The sequence below is a fragment of the Orcinus orca genome, chromosome 12, assembly GCF_937001465.1.
Source record: "Orcinus orca chromosome 12, mOrcOrc1.1, whole genome shotgun sequence".
Taxonomy (NCBI): domain Eukaryota; kingdom Metazoa; phylum Chordata; class Mammalia; order Artiodactyla; family Delphinidae; genus Orcinus; species Orcinus orca.
The window spans coordinates 20,947,367-20,961,278 of record NC_064570.1 but is presented as its reverse complement, the minus strand read 5'-3'; the positions used below and the strand labels follow the sequence as shown (position 1 = coordinate 20,961,278).

At 40.6% G+C, this 13,912-nt stretch overlaps 1 protein-coding gene across 8 annotated transcripts in view; it reads right to left on the bottom strand.

Moving 5' to 3' along the window:
* The window catches only part of FUCA2 (alpha-L-fucosidase 2), a 60,643-nt gene extending 47,457 nt beyond the window's left edge, over positions 1-13,186 (bottom strand). For 2 of the 8 annotated variants that reach the window (XR_004476872.2, XR_007470661.1), the window contains exons 1-5: positions 12,766-13,184; positions 7,505-7,692; positions 4,175-4,514; positions 2,626-2,836; positions 2,191-2,381 (exon numbers count right to left, since the gene is read on the bottom strand). Coding sequence is in view for 4 of the 8 variants with exons in the window: in XM_033405900.2 (XP_033261791.1) it covers positions 2,191-2,381; positions 2,626-2,836; positions 4,175-4,514; positions 7,505-7,692; positions 12,766-13,163 (1,328 nt within the window). In the remaining 4 variants the exon portion in view is untranslated. Of the gene's footprint in view, positions 1-2,190; positions 2,382-2,625; positions 2,837-4,174; positions 4,515-7,504; positions 7,693-12,765 lie in introns of all 8 variants that reach the window. The other 6 variants (XR_007470662.1, XM_004263754.3, XR_004476886.2 and 3 more) reach the window with 5 other exon arrangements.
* Positions 13,187-13,912: the final 726 nt, after the last annotated feature.

Here is a 13,912-nt window from a genome sequence, read left to right as displayed (position 1 = left end):
GCGTGCCTAGAGCCTGTGCTCCGCAGCAGGAGAAGCACCGCAATGAGAAGCCTGTGCACTGCAGCGAAGAGTAGCCCCCACTCACCGCAACTAGAGAAATCCGCGTGCAGCAACGAAGACCCAACACAGCCAAAAATATACATAAATAAATAAATAAGTTTTTTTAAAAAAAGAGGAAAACTGGAGCAAGAAACTGGAGATAGCAAGTAAAAAACATTCTTTCAAGATGTTCTACTATAAAGGAAAGTAGAGAAATGGGAAAGTAGCTGGAGATCTAAGTAGGATGGAAAGAGTTCAAGATGAAAAAAACCGAAACAGGTTTTTATGCTGATAGGAAAGGATCTAACAAAGAGGGGAAATTGAAGATGAGGAGCAAACGGGGAGAATTGCTAGAACAATATCCTTGAGTGGATAATCTGGGATGGGATCCAGGATACACGGGTTTGCTTTAAAGCCAAAAGCGAGAGCATTTGACATTGTGTGTGTGTGTGTGTGTGTGTGTGTGTGTGTGTGTTTCTAGTCACATTTAGCTACACAGGGGTAGATATGGAATAAGTAGAGCTGAGTTTTAATGAGTACGACAGAGGGAGAGAGAGTTAAGGAGTTGAGGGTGGATGCACTGGAGTGATGCATAGAACCTGACCTGGATAAGGAAAAAGAAAAGACATGAGAGGGTTGAGGCAGGAGGAAGAGAAAAAGTGACAGAATTAAAGGCGGCAGATCCCTTTGGAAGCTGAAGTGAGCTAAAATATAAGAGGTGGGAGTTAGACAATGGAATGCTTCAGACTGAGAGCATAGAAGGAGTACAATTATTGGAAATACAAGGTCTAAGGTACGACCAACAGAAGGGGAAAGGATCCCTAGAAGGGAGGAGGTACCGGAACTGAGGGGCCAGCAGATTAGAAGAGCTGTGAATATTGACATTAAAATCACTAAGAATTATGTGAAGAGTAGTTCTGGGGACAGTAACAGTGAGCCAGGGCTAAAATGTCAAAGGATTTCAAGGATAGCCCTGGGAGTCTAGATAGTTATCTAAAGATGCAGCAAGGAGGGGAAGCACACGTGCTGAACCTGTGGGGAGAGAGCTCCTCTGGTAAGGCAGGGATAGCAAGCCACTGGGCTCGGTGCAGTGGAGCCAGGCTACGGCTTTATAGGTCTTGCTAATAAGTAGTTTGGCTTTTATCTTTACTTATTGAAAGAAAATGTAATGGAATAATGGTTAACCATTGTCAAATCCCAGATCAGACACCCTCATAGTCAAATACAAACACAGAAGCAAATTCTAAAACCCAATTTAAACTAGCCTCTGTAAAATGAAAGATTGGTTCTGAGTTCTTATTGTGGCTTCTCCCAGACCCGGCATTCTAAAATTCTATAGTCAGTTGCTTCTGTGTAGACTGCCTTACTTTATTTTCTTCAATGAACTGACAATTTATTTTAAGTCATAAGTTCAAGGAAGATTATTTAGTCTAATCTTTTGATATATGCTTGATCAGGCTGTACTCACTTTGGTGGCAACATAAGGTGAATTTTTAGAGCTTCACTAATGCTACTCTTATTTATATATGTTAAGACCGCACATCAGAAACCACCGTATTTGCAGAGTCTGACCCATTGGCCCATAGAACTTTCCAAAGCTCAGACAGAACCTGTGGCAAGGCTTTTACAGGAGATACTAGTTAAAAGAAAAGTTAGCCAGTTAAGATAATTTTAAAGAAACTTCAGGTTTAGATTTATTAGAATAATAGGAACAAGGTACAAGATTTTTAATCAATTTAAATAATGCTGTTATTTTTGCAGATTTTTAATATTTTTTCTGCCCTTCCGCACCTCCTGCTAATTTGGTGCGATGTAACACCTGCAAAAGTTAGAATTTACCTGACTAAACCTGAAGTCTCTTTTGGTTTAACCACTCAGCATTTTTTTTTTTTTTTCATTTTTCTGAATGGCCTACAATTTTTGTAAGAGCTGAATATTTTTCCCTGAAATCTGTCCACTGTTTGGAGGAATCTAGAGATGATTTCAGCTCAATTTGATAAATAATGTGTTTTAAAATATTCTAATTTCTTGTAGAGTAAGTAAAGAAAGTGTTTTGTGTAGGTGGGCATTCATCCCATTTCCTTTTTTAGTTTACTTTTCTCTTTACCTCTGAGAAATGTTAAATGCCTTCCTCTATCTAATAGTACTTACCATACCTCTGGGGTGACAGTGTCATTCTGGGATCTCCAAGCATGGGTGTCATAGATGGCTTCTCCATTGACTTTTAGCCAGGTCCCCATTTGCCTTAATCGCTCCTCAAAAATTGCAGAAATGGTGCCATCTTTTGTGGGCCCAATATTCATCAAAAGATTTCCTCCACATGAAACTGTTTCTACAAGTTGCTAAAAAATTAAGAATAAATATAGTTCTTAGAGAAAGAAAACAATTCCATCCTGAATGTGTTAACATGTGGTATTTATGGACTTAGACATATATATATAGCCACTATCTAGGAGAATACACACAGAAAAAAGAGTAATGTCCTGTGTTATAGACCGCTGAGCTATACAATTTAGAAAAAATAATTCTCATACACCTACACTATTACAAGTGCTACCATAATGGTCACCAGACATTTTACTGTACCTTCACCAATTCTTCAATTGTAAGATAGTCAGAGATTCCAGCATTCCTCCTATAGCCCCAGGAAAACTGGTCTATTGTCATGCAGTTTTCCCATTTATGTGGCAAAAGATGTCCTGGGTTATAACGATCACTGCAGGTATAGTAGCCACCGTGCTTACAGATGCTACCAGCTCCCCAACGGTCATTGGTGACCACTGTGTCCCGAACTGGGCTGAAATGAAAAGGATGATTTTTTTTTTTTAAACAAAAAGTAAAAAATTTTTACACAAAAGCAGTGTCACTGAAAAGAGGTCTGACTGAAATTCACTCCTGGAAAATAACCGTAGTGGAATATAATACAAAGCCCACGGTTTTGAAGTCAAATAGACCTGGGGAGATTGTAGTCCTGGCCTGTCACTTTCTAAGTTCGCTGTCCCACAGCAAGTTACCTAACTCTTCTGAATAATCAATTTCCTCATCTATTATTAGAACAGAACTAATTTATGTAAAACACATAGCCCAGTGCCCAGCACACATAGCACTTATAAGAGTATTTTACTATTATTTGAAGGTTCTCCTCCCTGCCTCCATATTGTGAATGGTAGCTAAAATTGAACTTACAGTCAAGACATTCTTCTCACCTATGACTGAATAATCTCCTACATATATTCTAGCCTTTCTTTCTCTTACAATTGTGCCTAATATTGAAAAACCTCAGGAAAGTTGACCGTTATCACGGAATTCACTGTAGCATGAAATATCCCTGCTACATTATTCATCATAGCAGTTGGTACCTCCTGCACTTCTCCACTTAGAGGGGATCGTTTGGTTCACAAATTGAAGTGGAGGGTTCCCCATATTTCCTTTTGGAAGGAGTACCTAGAGAAACTGCAGTTACATATCAAGAGCTCTCCAGAGTATTTGTATGTGTGCCCTTTGTGGGCCCAGAGAACACAAGCAGGACACTCCCTGACCTCCTAGCATGATACCAAGTACTTTCTAGTTACAAATATAACTTTGCTCCATATAGTGTAAGCCTTATCAAGGAGCTCAGTCAGAACTTCCTGTTCTAATGGGGTAGCTTGGAACATGCTAGAAAGCAAGAGGAGAGAACAGGAAGAGGTGAAATGCTGACGATGAGGGAAAAGAGGAGACAAACAAGGGTGACACTGTCTGAGCAGCAAAGATTATCAAATGTATGAGGATGAAAAGAAGCAATTAGAGGAATTGAAAAGCACATCATCAGAAACAGTGATGAATAAATAGAGTTGTCCCAGAATAGAAGATGAAAATGAGGACCCACAAAATTAATGTCTTCAAAGTTCTTGATCCTGTGACGTTTAGTCTGATTTCAAAATCAGACTATTGAGTTGTATTTGACTCCTGATTTGTAACTCTTGATTATTCTGAGTAAATATTGATATATCTAATGAGCATTATTTACAATGATTTCCTCCCCCATGTCACAAATGAGCCTGAAAGGACATATTTCAAGAAGCAAGGGAATTAAAATTTTATACATGTAGTAGGAATGTTTAAGGTCACAACAGCAATCTAATAACACACACACCTCTCATTGTACAACCATGCTAGGAAGACTGTGCTGTTCCAGTAGGTATCTGGGGCCCCTCCATCACCATCTGACCACAGGACCTCAGGCTGATACTGGTTCACTAACTCGTAGAGCTCGGGCAGCATCTTAGACAGTGGATATTGTTGTTTCTGGAATGAGCTGGATTCATCCTCAAGGAAGAGCGGATGAAACCATTCAAAAAGGGAATAGTACAGTCCAAAGCGCAGGTCAGTCCTGGTCCTAACAGCTACTGCAAGTTCCTTGACAATGTCCTTCTTCGGCCCCTCATCTACAGCATTCCAATTCCACGAACGCTCTGAGCCCCACAAGGTGAAGCCTGAAACATTATATTAAAAAGCTTGTAAGCATATCAATTGTTTTAGTAAATTTCCACATATACAAACACCAAAACAAATTACATAGGGGGAATTCCCTGGCGGTCCAGTGCTTAGGACTCTGAGCTTTCACTGCCAAGGGCATGGGTTCGATCCCTGGTTGGGGAACTAAGATACCACGAGCTGCGCAGTGCAGCCAAAAAAAACAAAAAGAAAGCTTTCAAATCACATAGGCAGTACACGTAATACATAAATCACTGTTTCCACAAACAACTGCTTTATGGCAGTTTTTTTCCATAGTATACATTTTGCTTTCATACAAGAAACAAATGAGAATTTAAACAAAGTAGAACCAAGATTTTTAAAAGCAACTCTCAGGGTTCCCCATAAAGTCTGTATAGTCTGATCTATCTCCTGTATTCTCCCTCTTAGACTATAAGCTCCTTGAGGGACAGCATCATGTCTGCAGTGTTCCCTGCTATATCCTCAGCCAATGGCTAGCACAGGGTCTAGCACAAAATCAGCAATCAACATTAGCGATCACAGCTAAGACAGGAACACCTTCCGTATCTACCATGCTAAACAATGACTGTTACTGCTTACAGTGAAGATCCTGAGATGCACTCCTGCAAGATTCTTATTTGTCTTCTAAACCAAAAATTAAAGTATATTCCCTGGTTTTAGGATTATTTATTTTGTTATAGTATGATTCTTAGAACACTGGTGTCCATGTATAGTAGTAAGTCTCCTTTACCCTCATTATTCATTTTATCAAGGTGGGGGTGGGGTACTAGTCCCCAGTAGTTCTGTACTTTGCAATGTACCCACCATTTGTAATCTCATCCTACTCTAAAATCATAAGCTTGGATGTCGTGCTTTAAATTACCTAAAAGTGAATTACCTACCAACTAAATAGGTAAGAAGAATGTCTGCCTTTACATAAGCACTTTGAAATAATTCATATTTTAAAAGGAATTTGCATTTAGATTGCTGGTTGTTCTATATAAAAACCATAGAAGCCCTATATAAACTGAAATACTTAAGAAATAATTTAAAAAGCCTCAAAATGTTTAGTTGGCACCTAGGAACATAAATACATTGTTGCTGTCCCACTAAAATCTAAAAGAATCTTTGAGAACAGACATAAGTAAGGTGCTTTGGTGCAACACTTTACTCTTGTAAATTAGGACAAGACTAAGATGGACACACTCTGGATTCATTTTGAAGAAACTTTTAAAAGAGCTCACACTGGTTCTAAAGATGTTTGTGGTAAACTTCAAAGCATTGCTGATGATATTTAAAGTCTTATTCAAAATGTTTCAACTTGACAGACCCTAATGTCTGGCGGTGCTAAAACCACATGGGTATTCGGTTCAGTAGCACCACCAGAAGCTCACACAGTGGTCTTCCCGCCTAGCCAGGCTCAGCAGGGTCTCTCCCATAAGCATGAAAACGTCCAACAATATGAGTCCTAGAGAGTTGATAAATGTGGGCTACATCATCTGTCCTCACAATGTGATTAAGATTGTTTTGTTTTGTTTTTAAATAAGCTCACTATGTAATACCTTGTGCCATGCAGCTTGGAGAAATTCCTAGGCATCAGGAAATCAACATGTTCACAAGCAAATACGCTTTATAAATATCCATCTCAGCCTGAGAAACATCTATAGGAGAAAATCATTAAGCCACTAGAATGTGGCCAATGGGAAAAATATTCTAAGATAATTCCTTATTTTGGGTTTTGGTTCTTCCCTTCTAATCCCCTACCCACCCCTGGGGAAAATAATGAGGGAAAATTTTTTATTCCAAGGCAAAGATGGTTATGCAAACAAATTGTCTAACTATTAACATGCTGTTGGAACAATAATAATTTGCTGATGCTTCCTTGATCTTATAGATACTGGAATGGTAATGGGTGGAATCTATCCTATTAGTGGAAGATTACTATGATGGTAATTTTATGTGTCAACGTGATTGGGCCACTGGGTGCCCAGATATTTGGTTAAACATCATTCGGGATATGTTCCTGGGTGTTTCTAGATGAAATTAACATTTGAATAGGTAGACTGAGTAAAGCAGATTGCCCTCCCCCAGTGGGTGGGCCTCATCTAATCCACTGAAGTCCTGCCTAAACAGAATAAGAGGCTGATTAAGAAAGAATTCTTTTCTCTGCATGTCTTTGAGCTGAGACATCAGTCTTCTCCTGCCTTTGCACTCATACTTGGACAGGAACCTAAATCATCCACTCTCCTGGTTCTCAGGCCTTTGGACTCAGACTGGAACAATACAACTGGCTCTCTTGGGTCTAGACTTCTCAGCCTCCATAGTTGCGTGAGTCAATTTCTTATGATAAACCTTTCTATATATTATACTGCTTATTAGTTCTGTTTCTCTGAAGAACCCTAATACAACCACTGTGTTTCCTTTACATATTCCTCCACCATGTCTGATATTTCTGGGCACCACTACAGCTCCATAATCCTGTTCCTTCCAGGTGACCTGCGTCATTTTCATCACTAGCAAACTGTCCTCAATTGGGCCATATAAGAGTTGGCCAAAAGCACAACCTTGTGTGTCCGTCATGATGCAAAACTACAGCAAAATAATCCCCTGGGTACCTTCCCAGAATGCATTACAAAGGTGGAAAGAAAGGAAGAATGCAATTCCAAGTGTAAACTTTGACCTGCAACCCACTTCCCATTTCAAATAGCTTCAAATCAAATCTTGGATTACTTGGAAATTGTTAAATATGCATATAAAAAAATGTGATCAGTTTCCATTTTTTCTCTGTCATGTGGAGGGTATGATCTTTCTGCATACATAATGCTTCTTAACTGGGTGGAACACATGGTCTCTTAAGCTGCAAGCACTTATGATTGCTCCTAAGAGAAAACTCTGATTTCATGTGGATCACCTTGCTTTAGTTTCTTGGTCCAAAAGAACTACTTTACATTTCATAACCACTGTGAGTTTTTGCAAATGTTGTACTTACCTTCATGATGTTTGGAAGTTAAGACAACATATTTGGCACCAGAAGCCTGTAAAATATCTGCCCACTGGTTTGCATCAAAAAATTTTGCTGTAAACAGTGGTCCAAAATCTGCGTATGTGAAATCAGGAGGGTAATTATTTTTCATAAAGTCCACATAACTCGGTAACTTTTCCTTTTGCCAATACCACCTAAGGGGATGAAGGAAACAGCATATAAGCAGCATTCACATAAACATCTGAGATATAGTTATCCCTCAGTATCCATCGGGGATTAGTCCCAGGAGCCTCAGCAGATATCCAAATCTGTGGGTGCTCAAGTCCCTTATATAAAATGGCATAGTATTGGGTTGGCCAAAAGTTCGTTTGTTTTCTTCTGTAAGATGGCTCTAGTACCACTTGTCTTTAACTTCATTCAAAACAATTAGATTGTATTGTGACAGCTGCCATATCAGCGTGCATTTAAAAAAAAACTTATCAAAATTGGTGAATTTTTGTGTAGACATTTTAATATTAAAGATGGAAGAAAAAAGAAACATGTTTGGTATATTATGTTTTATTATTTCAAGAAAGGTAAAAAAATGACTGAAACACAAAAAAAGATGTGTGCAGTGTATGGAGAAGGTGCTGTGAGTGATTGAATGTATCAAAAGTGGTTTTCGAAGTTTCATGCTGGAGATTTCTCACTGGACGATGATCCACTCTCAGGTAGACCAGTTGAAGTTGATAGTGATCAAATCGAGACATTAATTGAGATCAATCAACATTATACCACGCGGGAGATAGCTGACGTACTCAAAATATCCAAATCAAGCATTGAAAATCATTTGCACTTGGTTATGTTCATCACTTTGATGTTTGGGTACCACATAAGTTAAGCGAAAAAAACCTTCTTGACCATATTTCCGCATGCAATTCTCTACTTAAACATTAAGAAAATGTTCCGTTTTTAAAACAAATTGTGATGGGCAATGAAAAGTGGATACTGTACAATGATGTGGAATGGAAGAGATCGTGGGGCAAGCGAATTGAACCACCACCAACCACACCACAGGCCAGTCTTCATCTGAAGAAGGTGATGTTGTATATATGGTGGGATTGGAAGGGAGTCCTCTATTATGAGCTCCTTCCAGAACACCAAACGATTAATTCTAACAAGTACTGCTCCCAATTAGACCAACTGAAAGCAGCACTCTACGAAAAGCGTCTGGAATTAGTCAACAGAAAACGCATAATCTTCCATCAGGATAACTCAAGACTACACGTTTCTTTAATGACAAGGCAAAAACTGTTACGGCTTGGCTGGGAAGTTCTGATTCATCCGCCATATTCACCAGACATTGCACCTTCAGATTTCCATTTATTTCAGTCTTTACAAAATTCTCTTAATGGAAAAAATTTCGATTCCCTGGAAGACTGTAAAAGGCACCTGGAACAGTTCTTTGCTCAAAAAGATAAAAAGTTTGGGGAAGATGGAATTATGAAGTTGCCTGAAAAATGGCAGAAGGTAGTGGAACAAAACAGTGAATATGTTGTTCAATAAAGTTCTTGGTAAAAATGAAAAATGTGTCTTTTATTTTTACTTAAAAACTGAAGGAACTTTTTGGCCAGCCCAGTCAGCCAATACAGTCAGCCCTCCATATCCACAGTTTCGGCATCTGTGGATTAAAGCAACCGTGGATGAAAATTTCCATCTGAGGTTGGTTGAATCCAGAGATGTGAAATCCTCGAATATAGAGGGCCAAGTGTATATTTATTGAAAAAAATCCACATAAAAGTGGACCAAACCTGTGTCATTCAAGGGTCACCTGTAACTGCCCCAGCTCCCTTTACTAAATCCCCCTTACTCGCATATTACCAAGATTCTCTTCCTCACTTCCCCATTTAGTTTGACTTCACCTTAAAGAAAGCTTATGTAAACTTCCATAGTCTTCCATCTATCCCTCTGTGAACTCCACTCAGCTCATCAACCTGAACATTCTAGACAACACAGCCACCCATTTGCTCTTAATTCTTCACTTTTAAATTGCAACATGTAGTATCTTTACATAGTTAGTCCTTTGTAACATAAGTGATGAAGGCTTCAAAAGAAGACAAAGCACATAAAGCGTAACACAAATGTATTATATTCACTAGCAGAGAACAAGTGGGGGAGGAGATGACAGTAAAATTAAGAAGATGCTGTTATTTTACTATATTGACTCAGCCTCCAAGGAGTCACTGGTTATATGCATGGTTTCTGAGTCACTGGTTATATGCATGGTTTCTGAGCAATGGGGCCTAAACTGCCTAAGCAAAGCTTCAGGAGGAAAACAACATCGAAAACATAATTTTTAGATAAATATGGCAGTAATATTATGCTCATGAAATAGATGCAGGCCCCATCTCTGACCCATCTTCTACTCTTCCTTCCACCACTCCTTTCATAAGAGTGTTTCTAAGGGATGAGTAAATCCATAATCAGCATTACATCCCCAAAGATGATCAGGAGGTTCATCCCACTGAGAAGACTTCACTGAAGGACATAATATGTCACAGGCACTATTCTTTACCTGCCCAAGAGTCAGATACATACTTTCCCAGTTTCCATCACACCTACCACATGGAAACCTGACCCAAGCTGGCCAATGGAACTTGAGGGGAAGCCAACTTGGGAGATTCTGGGAATGGTTTCCTCTCTAATAGAAAGAGATACAACTTGCCTTCGGACAAGGTTGTATGAAGTGATGCCTGTCCACCATCATGTGACCATGACAGGACAAGTCAACAGGCTGAGGATGACAGAAAGCTTAGGTCTTTGATTTCATCAATGAGCCAACTACCTCTAAACTTCTCATTATGTAGAGTAACAAACCCCTATTGTTAAACCTTTTATTTGGGTTTTCTATACCTTGAAGTGAAAGTATCCTAATTGATACATGATGCATTTTTACATTTTAAATCGAACTACAAAAGAGAAACTGGGACAGTCAGAAAGTTAAAAGATAAGAGATTTCTATTTTTTCCTAACACATCTAATTTGAACTTGCATTCTCTATTATAGTCTAGAGTCACTTCTCAAATTTCATACTAATAGAGATGAGAAGAGGCACCTACAGTAAACAGCCCATAATTTATATTTGGTTTCGAACTGCCATTAAGGACAGTCAGATATACCCATCTCTACTGTTGATGGCTCCAGGACAAATTGGGGTGGGGAGCAGAGATGTAGAGGGGACACAAAGGGAAACTATAGATAATTAAAGAATCTTCCACAGGGTTATTGCACTTCCAGACCATCAAAAATATACTCTGTTTTCTATGAGAATTATCTTTATTGTCCTAGGTCAAAACAAACAACTTTGTGTTCATTTGTAGAAAATAAAAAGTTAACCATTACAAAGAATAAGATGACTCAAAACTAGCTGTTTTGCACAGAGCACTAGTTTCAGTTAACAATCAAATCCTCTCCCAGCACCAAATGTATATTTACCTAATCTTCCCAGTTGAACAAAATGGCAAATTAAAGTATAATTTATTATATCTTAAGAGGAAAAAATCTGTTAATTGATGTACCTTGCTAATCTGAAACATTTCAAAACTAAACTCAAAATGCCTCACAGCACAAAACTTGCAAAGAAAGATTTATAACATCCTGAAGCAAATATATTTGGTAATACAAGTTATGGGAAGAAAGAGTCCCTTGGTTTTGAAGTTGATTCCAAAAGAGTATATGAATAGTACTCCATAGTTTATACAGTTCTTTTACATCAACTGGCCTAACTGAATAAGAAGAGTTACTGGTTGCAGAAAGTCTCTTTATAGAAAGTGATACAATGTTTATAGTATAACGTTAATACAATATATAGTTTATACTCTGTATTGTATCTGCCAACTAGAAATTGTCACTTGCCATCTGGTTCTATAAGAATGAAGTCGCTAGCCACTGAAGTCACTGACCTTCATCACACCCTGGGAGGAGTTCAAGGTGGAGATGAGGAATGAGGCACTCTGTGCTCTGGGAAAAACTGGCAGAACAGCCCTTCAGATAATTAGATATTTTCAGGAGATTTTATGAGCCCAAATTCTTGCATCTTCTCATATCTAGAAAAGCACTAAAATCATAAGGGAGAATCTTCTCCTCGTGACTAGCAGCACCCTTTTCGTGACTAGCGGTAACCTTCTCGTGACTAGCAGCACCCTTCTCGTGACTAGCGGTAACCTTCTGCCAAAATGCGTGCTTGATTGCACGTATCCGCCTTCGCCAGAGTCACATATATACTGATCTCTCCCCCCAACCTCTTCAGAACAGCTCCTCAGAGCTCTCTGAGAGGCTGTCTCCCAAGCTTCAGTCCTCATTTTGCCCCAAATAAAACTTAATTCACAACTCTCACATAGGGTATTTTTTTTCAGTTGACGTATCTAAAATATATTGTATATATTAAATTTGTTGTACACTATATAGTATAAAGCAGGTTTAAATACTCATTGTTTATTTTCTTATTTCACTAGGAATATATTATATATGTTCTATCTTGAAGAACTTAAAATACCTCAGGTATTTAATCAGGAAAGTATGTGAGACACTGCAAAGTTGTAAGGGATTACATGCACATTTTTACATAGATCTCAAGGTAAAAGCTACAGAGCAATTTTTTGTGCAGCACTTTCCACATAGCAGTCTATTAATAATTGGGGTTTTTTAGGGTAAACATTCTAGAACTTTTTGTTTCTTGAGCCACACGTGGTAATATTTTAACATTAAAGAGCCAGTGAATGCCCAAAGGAACAGAAGTCTCACATACCCATGAATTTATGTTTAAATCATACTTCATGGCAGAACAACTAAAAATTGACAGGTAGCAGCAGAACAGCGACGGGACAAGGTGTCTGATTCTCTAAGGACAAGGACGGCAGTTTAGGCTCATGCTTCACAGTATGACCCCACACAGTCGATTACTTTCCTGCTGTCTTAGCCATTCGGTGGCTAGAGAGTGATAACTACAACTTGATAAGTGCAGCTATCAAGAAGCTGAGAAGCCAGTCACATCAGTTGTCGGACAACTCTTGCAGTCACACGGAAGAAAAATTCGGTGTTCACCCAGCACGAACCACTTACACAGTAAATTTCATTTAACACCCGGAAATGCTAAACACCGCTAAAACAGCGGGAGGTGAAACTGACTAGGGGGCAAAACAAACCGGCATAGGCTGGGATCTGGGTCGTGGCTGGAGGCCAGTGGGGTGCAAAGCGGGGTCAGAGGAGACGGAGGGAGGTGCACTCACCAGAACCATTCGCTCCCGAAGCTGGGCACGGAGAACACGCCCCAGTGGATGAAGATGCCGAACTTGGCCTGGTCGAACCAGGCGGGCAGCTGGCGTGCATCCAGGGACTCCCAGGTGGGGTCGAAGCGCGCAGCGCCGCCAACTGGACCCGGCGGCGGCAGCAGCAGCAGCAGCGAGAGTACGAGCCCAGGCAGCTTCGGGGACCTCATGGCCCCGCGCCCGCCGTCCTGCCCGCACGCCCGCGGCCTCCTGATCCCTCGTCCTTCCGGGTCCCTGGCTGAGTAAGAGCCGCCAAGGTCACCTGACCAAGCTGTCCTAGGAGAGAGGCACCCTCCTCTCTGGGATGGGAGTGGCCGCGGTCCCGGCGCCGGAACAGAACGACCACAGGAGGCCGGCATCGCTCACTTGCAAAACTAAGGACGCCAGTATTACCCCAAAGCCAGCCCTGAGGCTGCTCAGCTAAGCCTCCTAGTCAATCCGCTTGGGAGAGAAAAAACGAGTCTGGTTCAGGGACCTGTGGGAGCACCTCTCCCCTCAACCGCAGGACCCTTCGAGAAACCGCCAGAGGAGACGCTAGAGACCAGCCTGGGTGGAACCGTGGACCTGGATCCCAAGGCGGGAACCTCAGCCGGGTGGTCCAACCCCTCCCTGGCCGGTGGCACCGAAAAACCCAGATCCTTCTCAGCCTCTGCATTTTACACCCCGCTCCCACTCCCCAGAGTCCTGGGTGTGTTTAGAACTGTGGCTGTCAACCTTGAGTCTGTATCAGGTGAAATTCCAGGAGTTTGCAATGCAGGTTGGAGCCCCAGAATTTGCGTGTCTAACCAAGTTCAAGGTGATGCTGATTTTGCTGGTCTGAACATCAAACTTTGAAAACCACTGCAGTAGAAAACAAAGTGATCTAAGACAGGTGAAACCAGTGAAACGAATGTTTAAGAAATCTGCTGGTGGGACTTCCCTGATGGCGCAGTGGTTAAGAATCTGCCTGCCAACAAGCCCTAGTCTGGGAAGATCCCACATGCCGGGGAGCAGCTAAGCCTGTGCGCCACAACTACTGAGCCCGCATGCCACAACTACTGAGCCCACGCACCTAGAGCCCATGCTCCGCAGCGAGAAGCCACCGCAGTGAAAAGCCACAATGAAGAGT